Consider the following 19076-nt stretch of genomic DNA (forward strand, 5'->3'; position numbering starts at 1 on the left):
AATATTTTGTGTTGGAGGAAACACACTTTACACCTGGTGACCATGTCAGCGTGCATGCGCCTGGCGTCAATACAGCGCGAGGGGACAAGGACATCCCGGCCGGCCGAACCCTCCCCCGAACCCTCCCCTAACTCAGACAACACTGGCCAATTGTGCGTCGCCTCATGGGTTTCCCGGTAGCTGCCGGCAAGGGTCTCGAGCCAGCATCTGTAGCAATGCAGTTTGCATTGCGATGCAGTGTCTTAGACCACTGCGCCACTCGGAAGGCTCCTTCCAAAAAGTTTTTAATGCTTATCAATTGCTTATCAATTGCCTTAGTATCAAAATACTAAAATACTACAACGGACTCATAAAGAATTTCATTTCAATGTTAATTGTATTTTTTCAGAAACAATGAGAAAATATGCAGCCCGTGTAATCATCTGCCAGAGTAGAGTAGCCCCAATCGGCCCGAGGCCCAAGTAATACATTTGGGCCAGATATCTCTCACCGCAATTGGCCCGAGCTCAGTCCCCGCATTCTAGCCATGAGTAATGAGTAATACTAGCCATGAGTAATACTGCCGAAGGCGGCCCAGACTCAGGCCACATGACATCGGCCGAGTCTGACTCTCAGCCGAGTGCCCCGACTCTCAGCCGGAATCGGCCCAGATCCACTGTGCTAGCTGGGCAGGTGAGAAATTGGATTTTGAGTTATAAGGCAGTCTGGTAAAACACATTGCAAAGCAATTTACATCACACACAGATTGAAACTATCGGTTCAGCTCCTCATCTTTGCTGACAGTAGCCCAAGTGCTATAACAAATGTTGTTACCGGCATTCTGATTTAATTTGGTTGTCATGGAAGTTGAAGATGTGTCTGTGCGCAACAATGATGCAAAGCAGATTGAACCATGTTGCCGTTTGTCATATCCACTAGGAGAAGCTGGATACCATAGATAGGAAAACAATAGGCCCGAATTGTATTTCTGGAAGTGACAGGCGTAAACAGGTACAGTGCCGTGAAAAAGTATTTGCCCCCTTTCTGATTTTCTATTTTTGCATATTTTTGATACTGAATGTTATCAGATCTTCAACCAAAACCTGATATTAAATAAAGGGAACTTGAGTTTACAAATAACAAAATAAATTGATACTTCATTTATTTATTTAATTAACTAAGTTATGCAACACCCAATTCCCCTGTTCGTAAGTAATTGCCCCTTTACACTCAATAACTGGTTGTGCCACCTTTAGCTGAAATTACTGCAACCTTCCTGTAGTTGTTGATCAATCTCTCACATCGCTGTGGAGGAATTAAGGCACACTCTGGCATGCAGAACTGATTTATCTCAGTGACATTTATTGGGTTTCAAGCAAGAACTGCTTGTTTCAAGTCAGGCCACAACATCTCAATTGGGATTACGTCTGGACTTTGACTAGGCCATTACAAAACTTCAAATTTGTGGCTTTTCAACCATTTTCATGTAGACTTGATTGTGTGTTTTGGATCGTTGTCTTTCTGCATGACTTAGCTCTAGCTCACAGATGCATGGCCTGACATTCTCCTCTTGAATTCTCTGATACAGAGCAGAATTCATGGTTCCTTCTTAAGGCAAGTCATCCAGACTTGTTTACGCTGCTGTGTGTTTTGTTGCCGATCTTACTTTGCTACCTGGTGGTTTTTTACTTTTTCATTACCGTATATTTTTACTTTTTCCCTCACTCAACTTTTTTCATTCAACTTTTTCGGGGGTTTTATCTGGACATGGTTCGTCAGGACTTCAAACAGCCGAAGCTAAGTAACATTAACATGATGCCTTCTAATTGCAGTCGTTGTACTTATAATATACAGGAGAACGATCGCCTTACGGCAAGGATAGCTGTGCTGCAAGCCCAGCTTCAGACGCGATCGTTATGCAAGGGTAATTTCAGTGTAGGAAAGGATGAAACAGCGTCTGTGCCACCAGTAAGTACAGATAGTAACGTTAGTATAAACCCCCTCGCACGGTCCCCGCAGCCGGACATCTTTCTCATGGCTTCTGGAGGGAAACGCTGTAGGAATGCTCAACCGGTGTCGCTTATTCAGCCGACAGAAACTTTCAACCGGTTCTCCCCATTAAGCGAGTCGGAGTCGGAGGCCGAGACTTCTCTGGTCTCTACTCCTCCCGTTGTGGGGTCTGAGACGCCGACGGCTCCCACCATTAGCTCTGACAAATTGAAAACCCTAGTCATTGGCGACTCCATTACCCGCAATATTAGACTTAAAACTAATCATCCAGCGATCATACACTGTTTACCAGGGGGCAGGGCTACCGACGTTAAGGCTAATCTAAAGACGGTGCTGGCTAAAGCTAAAACTGGCGAGTGTAGAGAGTATAGAGATATTGTTATCCACGTCGGCACCAACGATGTTAGGATGAAACAGTCAGAGGTCACCAAGCGCAACATAGCTTCAGCGTGTAAATCAGCTAGAAAGATGTGTCGGCATCGATTAATTGTCTCTGGCCCCCTCCCAGTTAGGGGGAGTGATGAGCTCTACAGCAGAGTCTCACAACTCAATCGCTGGTTGAAAACTGTTTTCTGCCCCTCCCAAAAGATAGAATTTGTAGATAATTGGCCCTCTTTCTGGGACTCACCCACAAACAGGACCAAGCCTGGCCTGCTGAGGAGTGACGGACTCCATCCTAGCTGGAGGGGTGCTCTCATCTTATCTACGTACATAGACAGGGCTCTAACTCCTCTAGCTCCACAATGAAATAGGGTGCAGGCCAGGCAGCAGGCTGTTAGCCAGCCTGCCAGCTTAGTGGAGTCTGCCACTAGCACAGTCAGCGTAGTCAGCTCAGCTTTCCCCATTGAGACCGTGTCTGTGCCTCGATCTAGGTTGGGCAAAATTAAAAATGGCGGTGTTCGCTTTAGCAATCTCACTAGTATAAAGACCTCCTCCATTCCTGCCATTATTGAAAGAGATTGTGATACCTCACATCTCAAAATTGGGTTACTTAATGTTAGATCCCTCACTTCCAAGGCAGTTATAGTCAATGAACTAATCACTGATAATAATCTTGATGTGATTGGCCTGACTGAAACATGGCTTAAGCCTGATGAATTTACTGTGTTAAATGAGGCCTCACCCCTGGTTACACTAGTGACCATACCCCCCGTGCATCCGGCAAAGGCGGAGGTGTTGCTAACATTTACGATAGCAAATTTCAATTTACAAAAAAAACAAACAATGACGTTTTCGTCTTTTGAGCTTCTAGTCATGAAATCTATGCAGCCTACTCACTCACTTTTTATAGCTACTGTTTACAGGCCTCCTGGGCCATATGCAGTGTTCCTCACTGAGTTCCCTGAATTCCTATCGGATCTTGTAGTCATAGCAGATAATATTCTAATTTTTGGTGACTTTAACATTCACGTGGAAAAGTTCACAGACCCACTCCAAAAGGCTTTCGGAGCCATCATCGACTCAGTGGGTTTTGTCCAACATGTCTCTGGACCTACTCACTGCCACAGTCATACTCTGGACCTAGTTTTGTCCCATGGAATAAATGTTGTGGATCTTAATGTTTTTCCTCATAATCCTGGACTATCGGACCACCATTTTACTACGTTTGCAATTGCAACAAATAATCTGCTCAGACCCCAACCAAGGAGCATTAAAAGTCGTGCTATAAATTCTCAGACAACCCAAAGATTCCTTGATGCCCTTCCAGACTGCCTCTGCCTACCCAAGGACGTCAGAGGACAAAAATCAGTTAACCACCTAACCGAGGAACTCAATTTAACCTTGCGAAATACCCAAGATGCAGTTGCACCCCTAAAAATTAAAAACATCTGTCATAAGAAACTAGCTCCCTGGTATACAGAAAATACACAAGCTCTGAAGCAAGCTTCCAGAAAATTGGAACGGAAATGGCGCCACACCAAACTGGAAGTCTTCCGACTAGCTTGGAAAGACAGTACCGTGCAGTATCGAAGAGCCCTCACTGCTGCTCGATCATCCTATTTTTCCAACTTAATTGAGGAAAATAAGAACAATCCGAAATTTCTTTTTGATACTGTCGCAAAGCTAACTAAAAAGCAGCCTTCGCAAATGGAGGATGGCTTTCACTTCAGCAGTAATACATTTATGAACTTTGAGGAAAAGATCATGATCATTAGAAAGCAAATTACAGACTCCTCTTTAAATCTGGGTATTCCTCCAAAGCTCCATTGTCCTGAGTCTACACAACTCTGCCAGGACCTAGGATCAAGGGAGATACTAAAGTGTTTTAGTACTATATCTCTTGACACAATGATGAAAATAATCATGGCCTCCAAACCCTCAAGCTGCATACTGGACCCTATTCCAACTAAACTACTGAAAGAGCTGCTTCCTGTGCTTGGCCCTCCTATGTTGAACATAATAAACGGCTCTCTATCCACCGGATGTGTACCAAGCTCACTAAAAGTGGCAGTAATAAAGCCTCTCTTGAAAAAAGCCGAATCTTGACCCAGAAATTATAAAAAACTATCGGCCTATATCGAATCTTCCATTCCTCTCAAACATTTTAGAAAAAGCTGTTGCACAGCAACTCACTGCCTTCCTGAAGACAAACAATGTATACGAAACGCTTCAGTCTGGTTTTAGACCCCATCATAGCACTGAGACTGCACTTGTGAAGGTGGTAAATGACCTTTTAATGACGTCAGACCGAGGCTCTGCATCTGTCCTCGTGCTCCTAGATCTTAGTGCCGCTTTTGATACCATCGATCACCACATTCTTTTGGAGAGATTGGAAACCCAAATTGGTCTACATGGACAAGTTCTGGCCTGGTTTAGATCTTATCTGTCGGAAAGATATCAGTTTGTCTCTGTGAATGGTTTGTCCTCTGACAAATCAATTGTAAATGTCGGTGTTCCTCAAGGTTCCGTTTTAGGACCACTATTGTTTTCACTATATATTTTACCTCTTGGGGATGTCATTCGAAAACATAATGTTAAATTTCACTGCTATGCGGACGACACACAGCTGTACATTTCAATGAAACATGGTGAAGCCCCAAAATTGCCCTCGCTAGAAGCCTGTGTTTCAGACATAAAGAAGTGGATGGCTGCAAACTTTCTACTTTTAAACTCGGACAAAACAGAGATGCTTGTTCTAGGTCCCAAGAAACAAAGAGATCTTCTGTTGAATCTGACAATTAATCTGGATGGTTGTACAGTCGTCTCAAATAAAACTGTGAAGGACCTCGGCGTTACTCTGGACCCTGATCTCTCTTTTGAAGAACATATCAAGACTGTTTCAAGGACAGCTTTTTTCCATCTACGTAACATTGCAAAAATCAGAAATGTTCTGTCCAAAAATGACGCAGAAAAATTAATCCATGCTTTTGTTACTTCTAGGCTGGACTACTGCAATGCTCTACTTTCCGGCTACCCGGATAGAGCACTAAATAAACTTCAGTTAGTGCTAAATACGGCTGCTAGAATCCTGACTAGAACCAAAAAATGTGATCATATTACTCCAGTGCTAGCCTCCCTACACTGGCTTCCTGTTAAGGCAAGGGCTGATTTCAAGGTTTTACTGCTAACCTACAAATCATTACATGGGCTTGCTCCTACCTATCTTTCCGATTTGGTCCTGCCGTACATACCTACACGTACGCTACGGTCACAAGACGCAGGCCTCCTAATTGTCCCTAGAATTTCTAAGCAAACGGCTGGAGGTAGGGCTTTCTCCTATAGAGCTCCATTTTTATGGAATGGTCTGCCTACCAATGTGAGAGACGCAGACTCAGTCTCAACCTTTAAGTCTTTACTGAAGACTTATCTCTTCAGTAGGTCCTATGATTAAGTATAGTCTGGCCCAGGAGTGTGAAGGTGAACGGAAAGGCTGGAGCAACGAACCGCCCTTGCTGTCTCTGCCTTGCCGGTTCCCCTCTTTCCACTGGGATTCTCTGCCTCTAACCCTTTTACAGGGGCTGAGTCACTGGCTTACTGGTGTTCTTCCATGCCGTCCATGGGAGGGGTGCGTCACTTGAGTGGGTTGAGTCACTGACGTGGTCTTCCTGTCTGGGTTGGCGCCCCCCTTGGGTTGTGCCATGGCGGAGATCGTTGTGGGCTATACTCGGCCTTGTCTTAGGACGGTAAGTTGGTGGTTGGAGACATCCCTCTAGTGGTGTGGGGGCTGTGCTTTGGCAAAGTGGGTGGGGTTATATCCTGCCTGTTTGGCCCTGTCCGGGGTATCATCGGATGGGGCCACAGTGTCTTCTGATCCCTCCTGTCTCAGCCTCCAGTATTTATGCTGCAGTAGTTTATGTGTCGGGGGGCTAGGGTCAGTCTGTTACATCTGGAGTATTTCTCTTGTCTTATCCGGTGTCCTGTGTGAATTTAAATATGCTCTCTCTAATTCTCTCTTTCTCTCTTTCTGTCTTTCTCTCGGAGGACCTGAGCCCTAGGACCATGCCTCAGGACTACCTGGTATGATGACTCCTTGCTGTCCCCAGTCCACCTGGCCGTGCTGCTGCTCCAGTTTCAACTGTTCTGCCTGCGGCTATGGAACCCTGACCTGTTCACCGGACGTGCTTGTTGCACCCTCGACAACTACTATGATTATTATTATTTGACCATGCTGGTCATTTATGAACATTTTAACATTTTAACATCTTGACCATGTTCTGTTATAATATCCACCCTGCACAGCCAGAAGAGGACTGGCCACCCCTCATAGCCTGGTTCCTCTCTAGGTTTCTTCCTAGGTTTTTGGCCTTTCTAGGGAGTTTTTCCTAGGGAGTTTTTCCTAGCCACCGTGCTTCTTTCACATGCTTTGCTTGCTGTTTGGGGTTTTAGGCTGAGTTTCTGTACAGCACTTTGAGATATCAGCTGATGTACGAAGGGCTATATAAAAATAAATTTGATTTGATTTGATCCAGGTCCTGAGGCAGCAAAGCATCCCAAAACCATCACGTGTGTGCATGTGTTTGTGTGTGTGTGTGTGTGTGTTCGTTTGTGCGAGCGTGCATGCTTGTCAATAGTGCACTGTAGTGCAGGGGCGGACTGGGACCAGAAATCATCCCTGGCATTTCTAACACACCGGCACATATTTTTCCTCTAAGCCCGTTAGCCAAATAATTATACTTTTGTGCAAAAAACCCAAGTTAGGTAGGCCCACTGGGACAAAAAAATTACCAGCCCATCCTGACAGACATGTTAAAAGGAAATGTGAATATCGACATCAAAGCCTTACGGATGTTCTGTTAATTGTTGTACAGCTAGGTGTTTCCACTATTAACACCAGTCTTTACAAATGGCACAAGGCGTGTATATCACACAGGACAGGATACACAACTCTCTAGGCACTATGTAAGAATGAGATTTGCAACTGTGCATTCAATACATACTCAAGTAGTACATGTATGGAAACAAAAAAAAATCTAAACCATACCAATTCCAAACTGCTTTCTAGTTGTGTGGGAGTCAGAGCACCTCATGCACAGTGTTGCAAAATAACCCAGCAACACCAAAACCTCATGTTGGATAAATAGAGTGAAAAGCAACAGTCGCTGCATTCTAGAACTCTCAGCTGTCACACCATTGGTCTAAGCCATCCCACCCGTTTCCAGGACAGCCTGTTGTAGTTTGTCAGAGTCAAAGGAAGTGTATTAATGTAGGTATTTATATTGTATTTAAGAATGAGATTAGTCATAGATTACTTCCTTTCTAACTATGCTTGATTTCATGTTGTTTTTTTTTTAAATCCTGAAATTCATTAATGACTATGAGCACAGAGTAGTGAAAAGAACACATACACACTTACTGTAAGAGCAGGTTTGTAAGTTTATTTAGATTTAGAGTATTAAAGTCACAAAAATATCAGTTCAGTTTATGTTAGTGCATGTCATGTCACACTCGTTCAGATAAAAAGCAACACCAATAAATAAATAATAATAATGATAAAATAAATATCAATAAATAAATGTCATAACGCATTAAGGAATGTAAAAGTAAAGATTGTGTCAGTAAATGAGTACAGAAATACAATCTCTGGTCCTGGCAACAAAGTCACCTTTGTCATAGTTGGTGTTTTAGAGTGTAAATGAAGTCACCTTTGTCATAGTTGATGTTTTAGAGTGTAAATGAAGTCACCTTTGTCATAGTTGATGTTTTAGAGTGTAAATGAAGTCACCTTTGTCATAGTTGGTGTTTTAGAGAGTGAATGCCGACAAACTCTACAGAGTGAACAAATAGGATAATATTTAACGGCCATCAGTATGGTAAAGATCTACTATTGAGACACAAACTTCAGCTTCTGCTCCTTCTTCTTCTCCTGCTTCCCCCTCTTGTTTCTCTTGTTGTTGTGTCTGAAAGAACACATTGTATTGAAAAACGTGTTGTTCTTCAATGTCTTCTCAGAAATTAAATTCATGAACTGATAAACAATGGCATATTTTCAATTCTTGAAATGGAATTTCGATCCACTTCCTGAAACTGCTGAACGAAAAACCCAATTTTACCTGACCTTGGTAGATGTAGCATGATAAAACAGTAGACTGGAGCAGGGGTTTTAAACCCTCTCCTTTGGGACCCCCAGCCGTTTCACAATTTAGTTCTAGGCCTGAACTAGCTCACCTGATTCAGTAGTAGTCAAGGACTAGATGATTAGTTGACAGATTGAATCAGTTGTGTTAGCTCTTCAATAGTTCAAATGCATGGAATGACTGGGGGTCCTCGAGGAGAGGTTCTGCTGAATACAGTAGACTAGAGAATGTGGTACTGACCTGTACTCTGTCCAGTCACTCCAGTGGGAGTCACATAGGGCATCCTGGGCCCTGACGCACACCATCACCTTGGCCTTTACTGACCACTGGCTGCTCTTTGTGGTGTGGACCTGAGGGAACACACGGGTTCAAATCATTAAGCACCAAATGGAAGAAAATAAGAATAAGAAACACTCCTTTTCACTTTTCGTTGCAAAACGTTTTGCTACAGTGTGCCCTAATGAATATAACCAGGGACCAGAGTGACCACGCCTATCAGTTCAAGAGTATGCGACTGTTAGTACACGGTCTGGATCTCTTGGTGTAATGGCTCTCATCAAGCTTTAGAGACAAGGCCTAGTAGGATGTACAGTAGTCCTCACCTTTGTGCAGGGAGAATCACATGTGCACCCGTTCTTGTGCTCTCTGCCTTTGATCTCTTTGACCTGGAAGGAGAGGGGGAAGTAGGAGATGGGGCTGTTCCAGGAGACAGGACACGTCCACTCTATAGTACTGCTGTTCACCTTGTTAATGGATACCTTGTCTGGCTTCACTGGAGAGAGAGAGAGAGAGAGAGAGAGAGAGAGAGAGAGAAGAGAGAGAGAGAGAAACAGAGAGAGAGAGAAACAGAGAGAGAGAGAAACAGAGAGAGAGAGAGAGAGAGAGAGAGAGAGAGAGAGAGAGAGAGAGAGAGAGAGAGAGAAGAATATTACCATAACTTCTACCAGCACTCTGCACTATAAAACTAACTTTCAGCAGCACTTAAACCAACAATATCTCAGCATATAATCTTTTGAAAGGCCTACATATATGTGCCAGATATTTGTATATAGAGGTAGGATTCCTATCTGTGGCGACGACGACGCCATCATTAGTGTGTCTCTGCACTACTGCGCTACAAACTACTTGAATTTCAGAGCACTTTGTTTCCGCATTCTAAACGTTTGTTATGGGATAGACAGGTTTGCCAGCTGTCCAAGGTATTTTTTTTTCAGAGACCAGTTATATTGTGAAGTTTGTAAATATAATGTTTTGTATTAGTTTGTAAATATAGAGAAGTGCACATCTGGACCATTATCATCAACTTTAAGTAGCCTAAAATCACAACTTGTGCAACTGATCCTGCCAGCCTCTTGCAACATGTCTGCCCTTATGACTGCAACAAGGACCCTACCTAACGCTCACCTATGTCTGATAAGTAGAAGTGTTGTGTGTGTGTGTGTGTGTGTCTCTGTGTGTGTGTCCTCACCAATTTCTGACAAGTAGAAGCGTTGGGAGTATTCCTCCAGCAGGTAGTTAGTCCTCATGTAGATGGTCAGGGTGATCCGGTCAGTCTCCTCAGCATAGGGACAATACTGTCTGTCCACACAGGACACCCCCAGTCCGCTACTGTTCACAGAACACATGATGTCACTCTGGCCAGATGAAGAGGAACATGTCCACTGCTGTCCACTGGCGTCCACAGAACAGCTGATGTTCTCCGCATCAGACAGGCCACTATAGAAAAGCCAAGAAATGGATGACTAAAATGAAACTAACACAGGCCACTGCTGTAGTCCATTCACTGATATTTAATTTGAAGTCAAGTCAAGATATTATGCAAATGTTATAGCCTGTACAGCTGTCATGACGTTGGCCTGTTGGGGGAGGTTTATGACCCCCATAAATACCTTTCCCCTTTTCTCTCTCTCTACTTTATAGAGTTGACTCTTGTAAAGTCTTTGTAACATAGAGAGTCTGGTAACATCAAAAGGTGGGAAATGGAACCATATTTTGGTAATCCAACCAGTTGAAAATATGCATTGGTACTTAATGAATATGATCTCAGATCAGTTGTTGTCTGACACATCACTACTAATGACAGCATGACATAAACTGTATCTTGGAAAGTCGACACATTCTAGTTATCAGATTCACATGGAATTGTTGTGCAATTTAAATGTTTAAATATGAAACTATTTGTGAAAAGATTAAATGTAATTTTAGCTTCTTAAATGAGAAAACGGTTTGTCATAGAGGAACTCCGCTCACTCAGAGGCCCCGCCCAAGTGAACAGACATTGGTTGTAAACTATGAAACACGCCCTTCTTTCACCACTATATAAACCGTTGACGAAAATTCTACTTTCTGTTCCAAGGACGAGAGGATGGCGGTCCCCACGTTGAAAGGACAAAGATCACTAACAGAACTAAGCCAACCTCAGCGTGAGCTCTGGTTGAACGACAAAAACCTAACGAAATTAGCATCGAATTTCAACATGAAGATGATGATAAACACGCCGAAAGGATGAATTTTGACTATACCAGCCAGAATATAGCATGAGCTTAAAGTATGGCAACTTGGTATGAACTTTGAAATCTTATTCACTAAAGAAGTGATACCTCCTAGCCGTTGCGTTAGCAACCGCAGCTGTAAACGTGGGCTAGGAGAGGACGGACAGAGTATCCATTCTACCACGCTCCAGTTCACCACTAGACATTCTTCAGAGGACAAGAGATCCATGCTGGACAACCCGGCCTTCTATCTACGACCAATCTACCAAAGCGCAGCTCAGAGTAAATATTTATTGCATTTTCCTTTTCAGATGGGTGGTTATTTAGAATGCATAAGATACTGTAATTTCGATAGCATAGCTGCCTACGGCCCGATAGAGACACAAAATCTTTTAGTTCCTCAGTCTTCCCGCTCTTTCATTCAAAACCCAACCCACTTTCTTTGTGTAACCAGCCATCATATCTGTTCCGTCCGCTAGGGACGTTTTCCTTTATGACATCATTTGTAATCAATGTATGATCCATTCTGAGTAGATGTAATTCTGTGTGATTATTGGGGTATTTAGTAAATAAATAATTAAACAACATTTTGTATTGTTAATTCAACTTGTTAGCCAGGGTTCGTGAAGATAACCAAGAATTTACAACTTTCAGATGAGACTGAATAAAGTGACGATTAAATATTGACTGCTACTGATGTAAAAGATTACTAGGAGTTTATTCGGAAGATAACAGCGCTATAAACATTATTTTGTGGTGCCCCGACTTTCTAGTTAATTACATTTACCTGATTAGCTTAATCAGGTAATATTAATTACTGAGAAATGATTTTATAGAATAGCATGTCATATCACTTAATCCGGCATAGTAAAAGACACGACACAGCACAATAGCACTATACAATAGTCACATGTTATAGCCTATACAGCACTATACAATAGTCACATGTTATAGCCTATACAGCACTATACAATAGTCACATGTTATAGCCTATACAGCACTATAGCACTATACAATAGTCACATGTTATAGCCTATACAGCACCATAGCACTATACAATAGTCACATGTTATAGCCTATACAGCACTATAGCACTATACAATAGTCACATGTTATAGCCTATACAGCACTAAAGCACTATACAATAGCCTATAACCTATACAGCAAAATACAATAGTCACATGTTATGGCCTATACAGCACTATAGTACTATACAATACGCACATGTTATAGCCTGAACAACACTATACAATAGTCACATGTTATAGCCTATACAGTACTATACAATAGCCACATGTTATAGCCAAAACAACACTATACAATAGTCATATGTTATAGCCTATACAGCACTATAGCACTATACAATAGTCACATGTCACAGCCTAAACAGCACTATACAATAGTCACATGTTATAGCCTATATAGCTCTATAACACTATACAACAGTCACATGTTATAGCCTATACAGCACTATAGTACTATACAATAGTCACATGTTACAGCCTATACAGCACTATAGCACTATCACATGTTACAGCCTATACAGCACTATAGCACTATACAATAGCCACATGTTATAGTCTATACAGCACTATAGCACTATACAATAGTAACATGTTATAGCCTATACAGCACTATACAATAGTCACATGTTATAGCCTATACAGCACTATAGTACTATACAATAGTCACATGTTATAGCCTATACAGCACTATAGCACTATACAATAGCCTATAACCTATACAGCAAAATACAATAGTCACATGTTATGGCTTATACAGCACTATAGCACTATACAATAGTCACATGTTACAGCCTATACAGCACTATAGTACTATACAATAGTCACATGTTACAGCCTATACAGCACTATACCACTATATAGTCACATGTTATAGCCTATACAGCACTATAGCACTATACAATAGTCACATGTTATAGCCTATACAGCACTATAGCACTTTACACTAGTCACATGTTATGGCCTATACAGCACTATACAATAGTCACATGTTATAGCCTATACAGCACTATAGCACTATACAATAGTCACATGTTATAGCCTATACAGCACTATAGCACTATACAATAGCCTATAACCTATACAGCAAAATACAATAGTCACATGTTATGGCTTATACAGCACTATAGCACTATACAATAGTCACATGTTACAGCCTATACAGCACTATAGACTATACAATAGTCACATGTTATAGCCTATACAGCGCTATAGTACTATACAATAGTCACATGTTATAGCCTATACAGCACTATAGCACTTTACAATAGTCACATGTTATAGCCTATACAGGACTATAGCACTTTACAATAGTCACATGTTATAGCCTATACAGCACTATAGTACTATACAATAGTCACATGTTATAGCCTATACAGGACTATAGCACTTTACACTAGTCACATGTTATGGCCTATACAGCACTATACAATAGTCACATGTTATAGCCTATACAGCACTATAGCACTTGTTATACCCTATACAGCACTATAGCACTATACAATAGTCACATGTCACAGCCTATACAGCACTATACAATAGTCACATGTTATAGCCTATACAGCACTATACAATAGTCACATGTTATAGCCTATACAGGACTATACAATAGTCACATGTTATAGCCTATACAGCACTATACAATAGTCACATGTTATAGCCTATACAGGACTATACAATAGTCACATGTTATAGCCTATACAGCACTATAGTACTATACAATAGTCACATGTTATAGCCGATACAGCACTATACAATAGTCACATGTTATAGCCTATTCAGCGCTATAGTACTATACAATAGTCACATGTTATAGCCGATACAGCACTATAGCACTTTACAATAGTCACATGTTACAGCCTATACAGCACTATACAATAGTCACATGTTATGGCCTATACAGCACTATAACACTATACAATAGTCACATGTCACAGCCTAAACAGCACTATAGCACTATACAATAGCCACATGTTATAGCCTATACAGCACTATACAATAGTCACATGTTATAGCCTATACAGCACTATACAATAGTCACATGTTATAGCCTATACAGCACTATACAATAGTCACATGTTATAGCCGATACAGCACTATAGCACTTTACAATAGTCACATGTTATAGCCTATACAGCAGTATACAATAGTCACATGTCACAGCCTAAACAGCACTATAGCACTTTACAATAGCCACATGTTATAGCCTATACAGCACTATACAATAGTCACATGTTATATCCTATACAGCACTATACAATAGTCACATGTTATAGCCTATACAGCACTATAGCACTTTACAATAGTCACATGTTATAGCCTATACAGCACTATACAATAGTCACATGTTATATCCTATACTGCACTATAGTACTATACAATAGTCACATGTTATAGACTACGAAGGATTATCTCACGAAGGATTAGCTCACGAAGGATTAGCCATTTTTCTTTTTCTTTTGTAATGAATCTGCTATTGTCCGGTTGGAATATTATCACAATTCTACGATTATAACACATTAAAGATTGATTGTGAACATGGTTTGACATGTTACTACAAACGCTGAGGGAACTTTATAACTTTTCGTCGACGGTGGAAAGATGCATTTTGGAATGGGGATCTGGACGCGCCATCAAAACGGATTTATTTCGACATAAATGATGGACTTTATCGAACAAATTAACATTTCTTGTGGAAGTGGGAGACCTTCCGAGTGCATTCAGCCGAAGATCAGCAAAGGTAAGGTAATATTTTGAACATATTTCAGCGTTTTGGGGAGGCCGTGGCTGGACGGCTAACTGAATAGCTTGGGGCTCAGTACTCAGAATATTGAACAATGTGCTTTCTACGTAAAGTTATTTTGAAATCTGACACAGCGGGTGCATAAAAGAGTACTGTATCTATAATTCTTAAAATAATTCTTATGTATTTTGTCAACGTTTATGATGAGTATTTTTGTAGATTCACCGGAAACTTTGGGGTGAATACATTTTCTGAACGTCACGCTCCAATGTAAAATGTTTTTTTTTATATAAATATGAACTTGATGGAACAAAAAATGCATGTATTGTCTAACATAATGTCCTAGGAGTGTCATCTGATGAATATCGTCAAAGGTTAGTGCATAATTGTAGCTGGTTTTGTGCTTTTGGACGGCTAACCTTGCTTTGAAAATGGCTGTCCTTGCTAAGAAAATGGCTGTGTTGTTGTTTTTTGCTGTGGTTGTATCCTAACATAATCTAATGTTTTGCTTTAAAGCCTTTTTGAAATCGGACAACGTGGTTGGATTCAGGAGAGGTTTATCTTCCAAATGGTGTAAAATAGTCGTATGTTTGAGAAAATTGAATTGTGGCATTGTAGTTGTTTTTGTATTTCGCGCCATGCGATCCCATTAGCTGTTGGCTAGGGGTTCCGCTTGCGGAACCCCAAAGATAATATTTTCCAGCATGCTCTATTGCAGGGAGATTTTCAAAATTGTTTGTTTTACTATAATATCTGTGTTTTTGCATGTACCGTACATTGATTGGTTGATTAATTTTATGCTACACAAAGATAAATAACATACAGTTTTCTAAACTAATCCAATCGGTTAGTAATTGGATTTATTGCACCCGTTACTGAGATGGTTGTTCCAGTTTAGATGATTAAGGTAGTCTCAGTGTTCAATCTTCCCTACCCTGGCAGTCATTCTGAATGCAGGTTGCGGGTGATTAACAATTCCACTGGTTGGATATCCTAACTCTTTTTGGATTCCAATAAGAACTACACTTTGCAAGCCAGCATAATCTGACTGCAGGCCTGATGTGGCCTGTAAACCAGGAGATTCCTAACACCACTGTGTTAGGCTATAACTAGGCTGTCAAAAAAAGGCCTTATGATATATGTCATGTAGTAATACAATTTTAAAGGCTAATAAGGCTGGTGGAACCGCTCATAGAGGGTTCTAGGAAGAACCCTCCAAAGATAAAAGGGTTCTCGATAGAACCCTTGATGGACGGTTCTAGGCAGAACCCTTCATAGAGGGATCTAGGTAGAACCTATATACAGGGGATTATTTGAGGAACCCTACATAAAGGGTTTTAGGTAGAGCCCTCTGCAAAGGGTTCTACCCAGCACCAAAAAGGTTCCACTATGGGGACAAACTGAAGAACCCTGTATGGTTCTACTTAGCACCTTTTTGTTCTAAGAGTGTAGTAGGAATACATTGAAAATGTTGGTGGTGATAGTACCGTGCCACTCTGACAGACATAACGTTCCCAACACGTTTAGTGGTAAACTTCCAGGAGCAGTGGAATTCTCCTTGGTAGTTCCGTGTAGAACATTTCATATAGCCTTAGAATAGAAACAAACAAATGAACAATAGATATACAGAATATAATACAATTGGAGAATGAATGACAATTAATATTTGACTTGATTTCGGATGACAGACAGACAGACATCCTGTATACCTGTTGTGGTGGATCCTTCTAGAATGCGTTTCTGTTCGTCCATGTGTTTGACCAGCACCGTAGTATTCTTCAGGAGGGTTCTATCCAGGCTGTGACATGTAAAGATCCCCCCTCCAGTTCTCTCTTCCAGGTTTACAAGGAAGCTATTCCCCTTCTTCTTCTCCTCTTCATCCACCATCCATAGGATGTCCTCATCCTCCTCTCCATCTCTCCGCCACACCCAGTCATTGTCTCTCCTCCAGCCCTCCTCCTCTCGGTTGAAGGAACCCAGGCAGGTTAGAGGATGCTGAACCAACGAACCGTCTACGTTCACCACAACAACTGGTGACAACACACACTTTAATCAACACCAACATATACAGTCAGGTCCAACATTATTGCCACCCTTGATAAAGACGAGCAAAAAATACTATAATATAAATCATTAAAAAACTGAGCTATATTACATGCTCAAATTCTTTTGAAAATTATATTATTTTGTACCAATACAATAATACAAGATTTTGTTTAACAACTATGCTTTTTTTTCTCAAAAAGATTCGTCAAAATGATGCGAGGAAAATGGCACAGGGATGCCAATAATTTTAATCCCTATCTTTTAGAGATAAAAATATTACTTGTTAAACAAAATATATTTCTCTGACTTATTTTATTGGTACAAAATATTAGACTTTTTCCATTTGTTGAGCATACAATATACAGTAGTTCATTATTTCTATTATTAATTTTATACATTCTTTTTTTCTCAACTTTTTCAAGGGTGCCAATAATTTGGGCTCTGACTGTAGCTCATCAACAGAAACATATTCCTCAACTTTATAAAGCCTTATGATGAACTGACATAAACATATTCCTCAACTTTATAAAGCCTTATGATACTGACATAAACATATCCTCAACTTCATACCATCTATACACCGGACTGGCAAAACCAACATACAACTAACTCATCTTTATACAGTGCTTCAGAAAGTATTCACACTCCTTGACTATTTCCACATTTTGTTGTGTTACAGCCTGAATTTAAAATGGATTAAACTGATATTTTGTGTCACTGCCCTACACACAATACCCCATAATGTCAAAGTGGAATTTTGTTTTCGAACATTTTACAAATAAATTCAATATTGAAAATCTGAAATGTCTTGAGTCAATACGTTTTCAAGCCCTTTGTTATGGCAAGCCTCAATACGTTCAGGAGTAAAAAGAACAGGTATAGAACAAAATAAAGGTCAACCGATTTTTCAACGCCGATACCGATTATTGGAGGACCCAAAAAAGCCGATACCGATTAATCGTCCAATTCTTTTTACAATTTTTATTTATTTGTAATAATGACAATTACAACAATACTGAATGAACACTTATTTTAACTTAATATAATACATAAATAAAATCAATTTAGCCTCAAATAAATAATGAAACATGTTCAATTTGGTTTAACTTCTCTGGGACATGTGGGACGCTAGTGTCCCATCCGCGGGACACACTGCCAACAGCCAGTGAAATAGCAGGGCGGCAATTTCAAAACAACCAAATTCTCATAATTCAAATTTCTCAAAAATACAACTATTATATCCCATTTTAAAGATAATCTTCTCGTTAATCCAACCACATTGTCCGATTTCAAAAAGGCTTTACGGCGAAAGCATAACATTAGATAATGTTAGGACAACGCCTAAACAAGAAAAACCACACAGCCATTTTCCAAGCAAGGAGAGGAGTCACAAAAAACAGAAATACAGCTAAAATTAATCACTAACCTTTGATGATCTTCATCAGATGACACTCCCAGGACTCAATGTTACACAATACATGTATGTTTTGTTCGATAAAGTTCATATTTATATCCATAAACCCCATTTTACATTGGTGCGGGATGTTCAGAAATATTTTGCCTCCCAAAACTTCCTGTGAATGAGCACATCAATTTACAAAAATACTCATCATAAACGTTGATAAAATTTACAACAGTTATTGAAAGAATTATAGATACACTTCTCCTTAATGCAACCGCTGTGTCAGATTTCAAAATAGCTTTACGGCGAAAGCACATTGTTCAATATGCTGAGTACAGAGCTCGGCCATCAAAGCAAGCTATACAGTTACCCGCCAAGTTCTGGAGTCAACTAAACTCAGAAATAGTATTATAAATCTTCACTTACCTTTGCTGATCTTTGTCGGAATGCACTCCCAGGACTCCCACTTCCACAAGAAATGTTTGTTTTGTTCGATAAACTCCATATTTATATCCAAATACCTCCGTTTTGTTCAGATCACTAATCCAAAGGCATAATGCGCGAGCGCAAAACCCGAGACGAAAAGTCAAATAGTTCCATTACCGTTTGTAGAAACATGTCAAACGATGTTTACAATCAATCCTTAGGGTCTTTTTATCAAAAATCTTAGATAATATTCCAACTGGACAATAGCGTATTCATTACAGAGGAAAAAGAAGGAGCGGCGTGCCTGTGTGAGAGCGCAGTAAACAACTCACTGATCCCAGGCTTGAGACAGCTCTTATTCTCTGCCCAGTTACAGTAGAAGCATAAAACAAGGTTCTAAAGACTGTTGACATCTAGTGGAAGCCTTAGGAAGTGCAAAAT

At 40.5% G+C, this 19076-nt stretch overlaps 1 protein-coding gene across 1 annotated transcript in view; it reads right to left on the bottom strand.

The window, feature by feature from the left end:
- Positions 1–19076, bottom strand: part of LOC106604286 (interleukin-12 subunit beta-like) — a 33380-nt gene that overhangs the window by 9614 nt on the left and 4690 nt on the right. The window contains exons 2-7 of the mRNA XM_014198775.2: positions 16471–16791; positions 16249–16351; positions 9973–10220; positions 9107–9276; positions 8745–8854; positions 8268–8327 (exon numbers count right to left, since the gene is read on the bottom strand). Of these exons, the coding sequence (XP_014054250.2) occupies positions 8268–8327; positions 8745–8854; positions 9107–9276; positions 9973–10220; positions 16249–16351; positions 16471–16791 (1012 nt within the window). The remainder of the gene's footprint in view (positions 1–8267; positions 8328–8744; positions 8855–9106; positions 9277–9972; positions 10221–16248; positions 16352–16470; positions 16792–19076) is intronic.

The sequence above is a fragment of the Salmo salar genome, chromosome ssa05 (assembly GCF_905237065.1).
Source record: "Salmo salar chromosome ssa05, Ssal_v3.1, whole genome shotgun sequence".
NCBI lineage: Eukaryota > Metazoa > Chordata > Actinopteri > Salmoniformes > Salmonidae > Salmo > Salmo salar.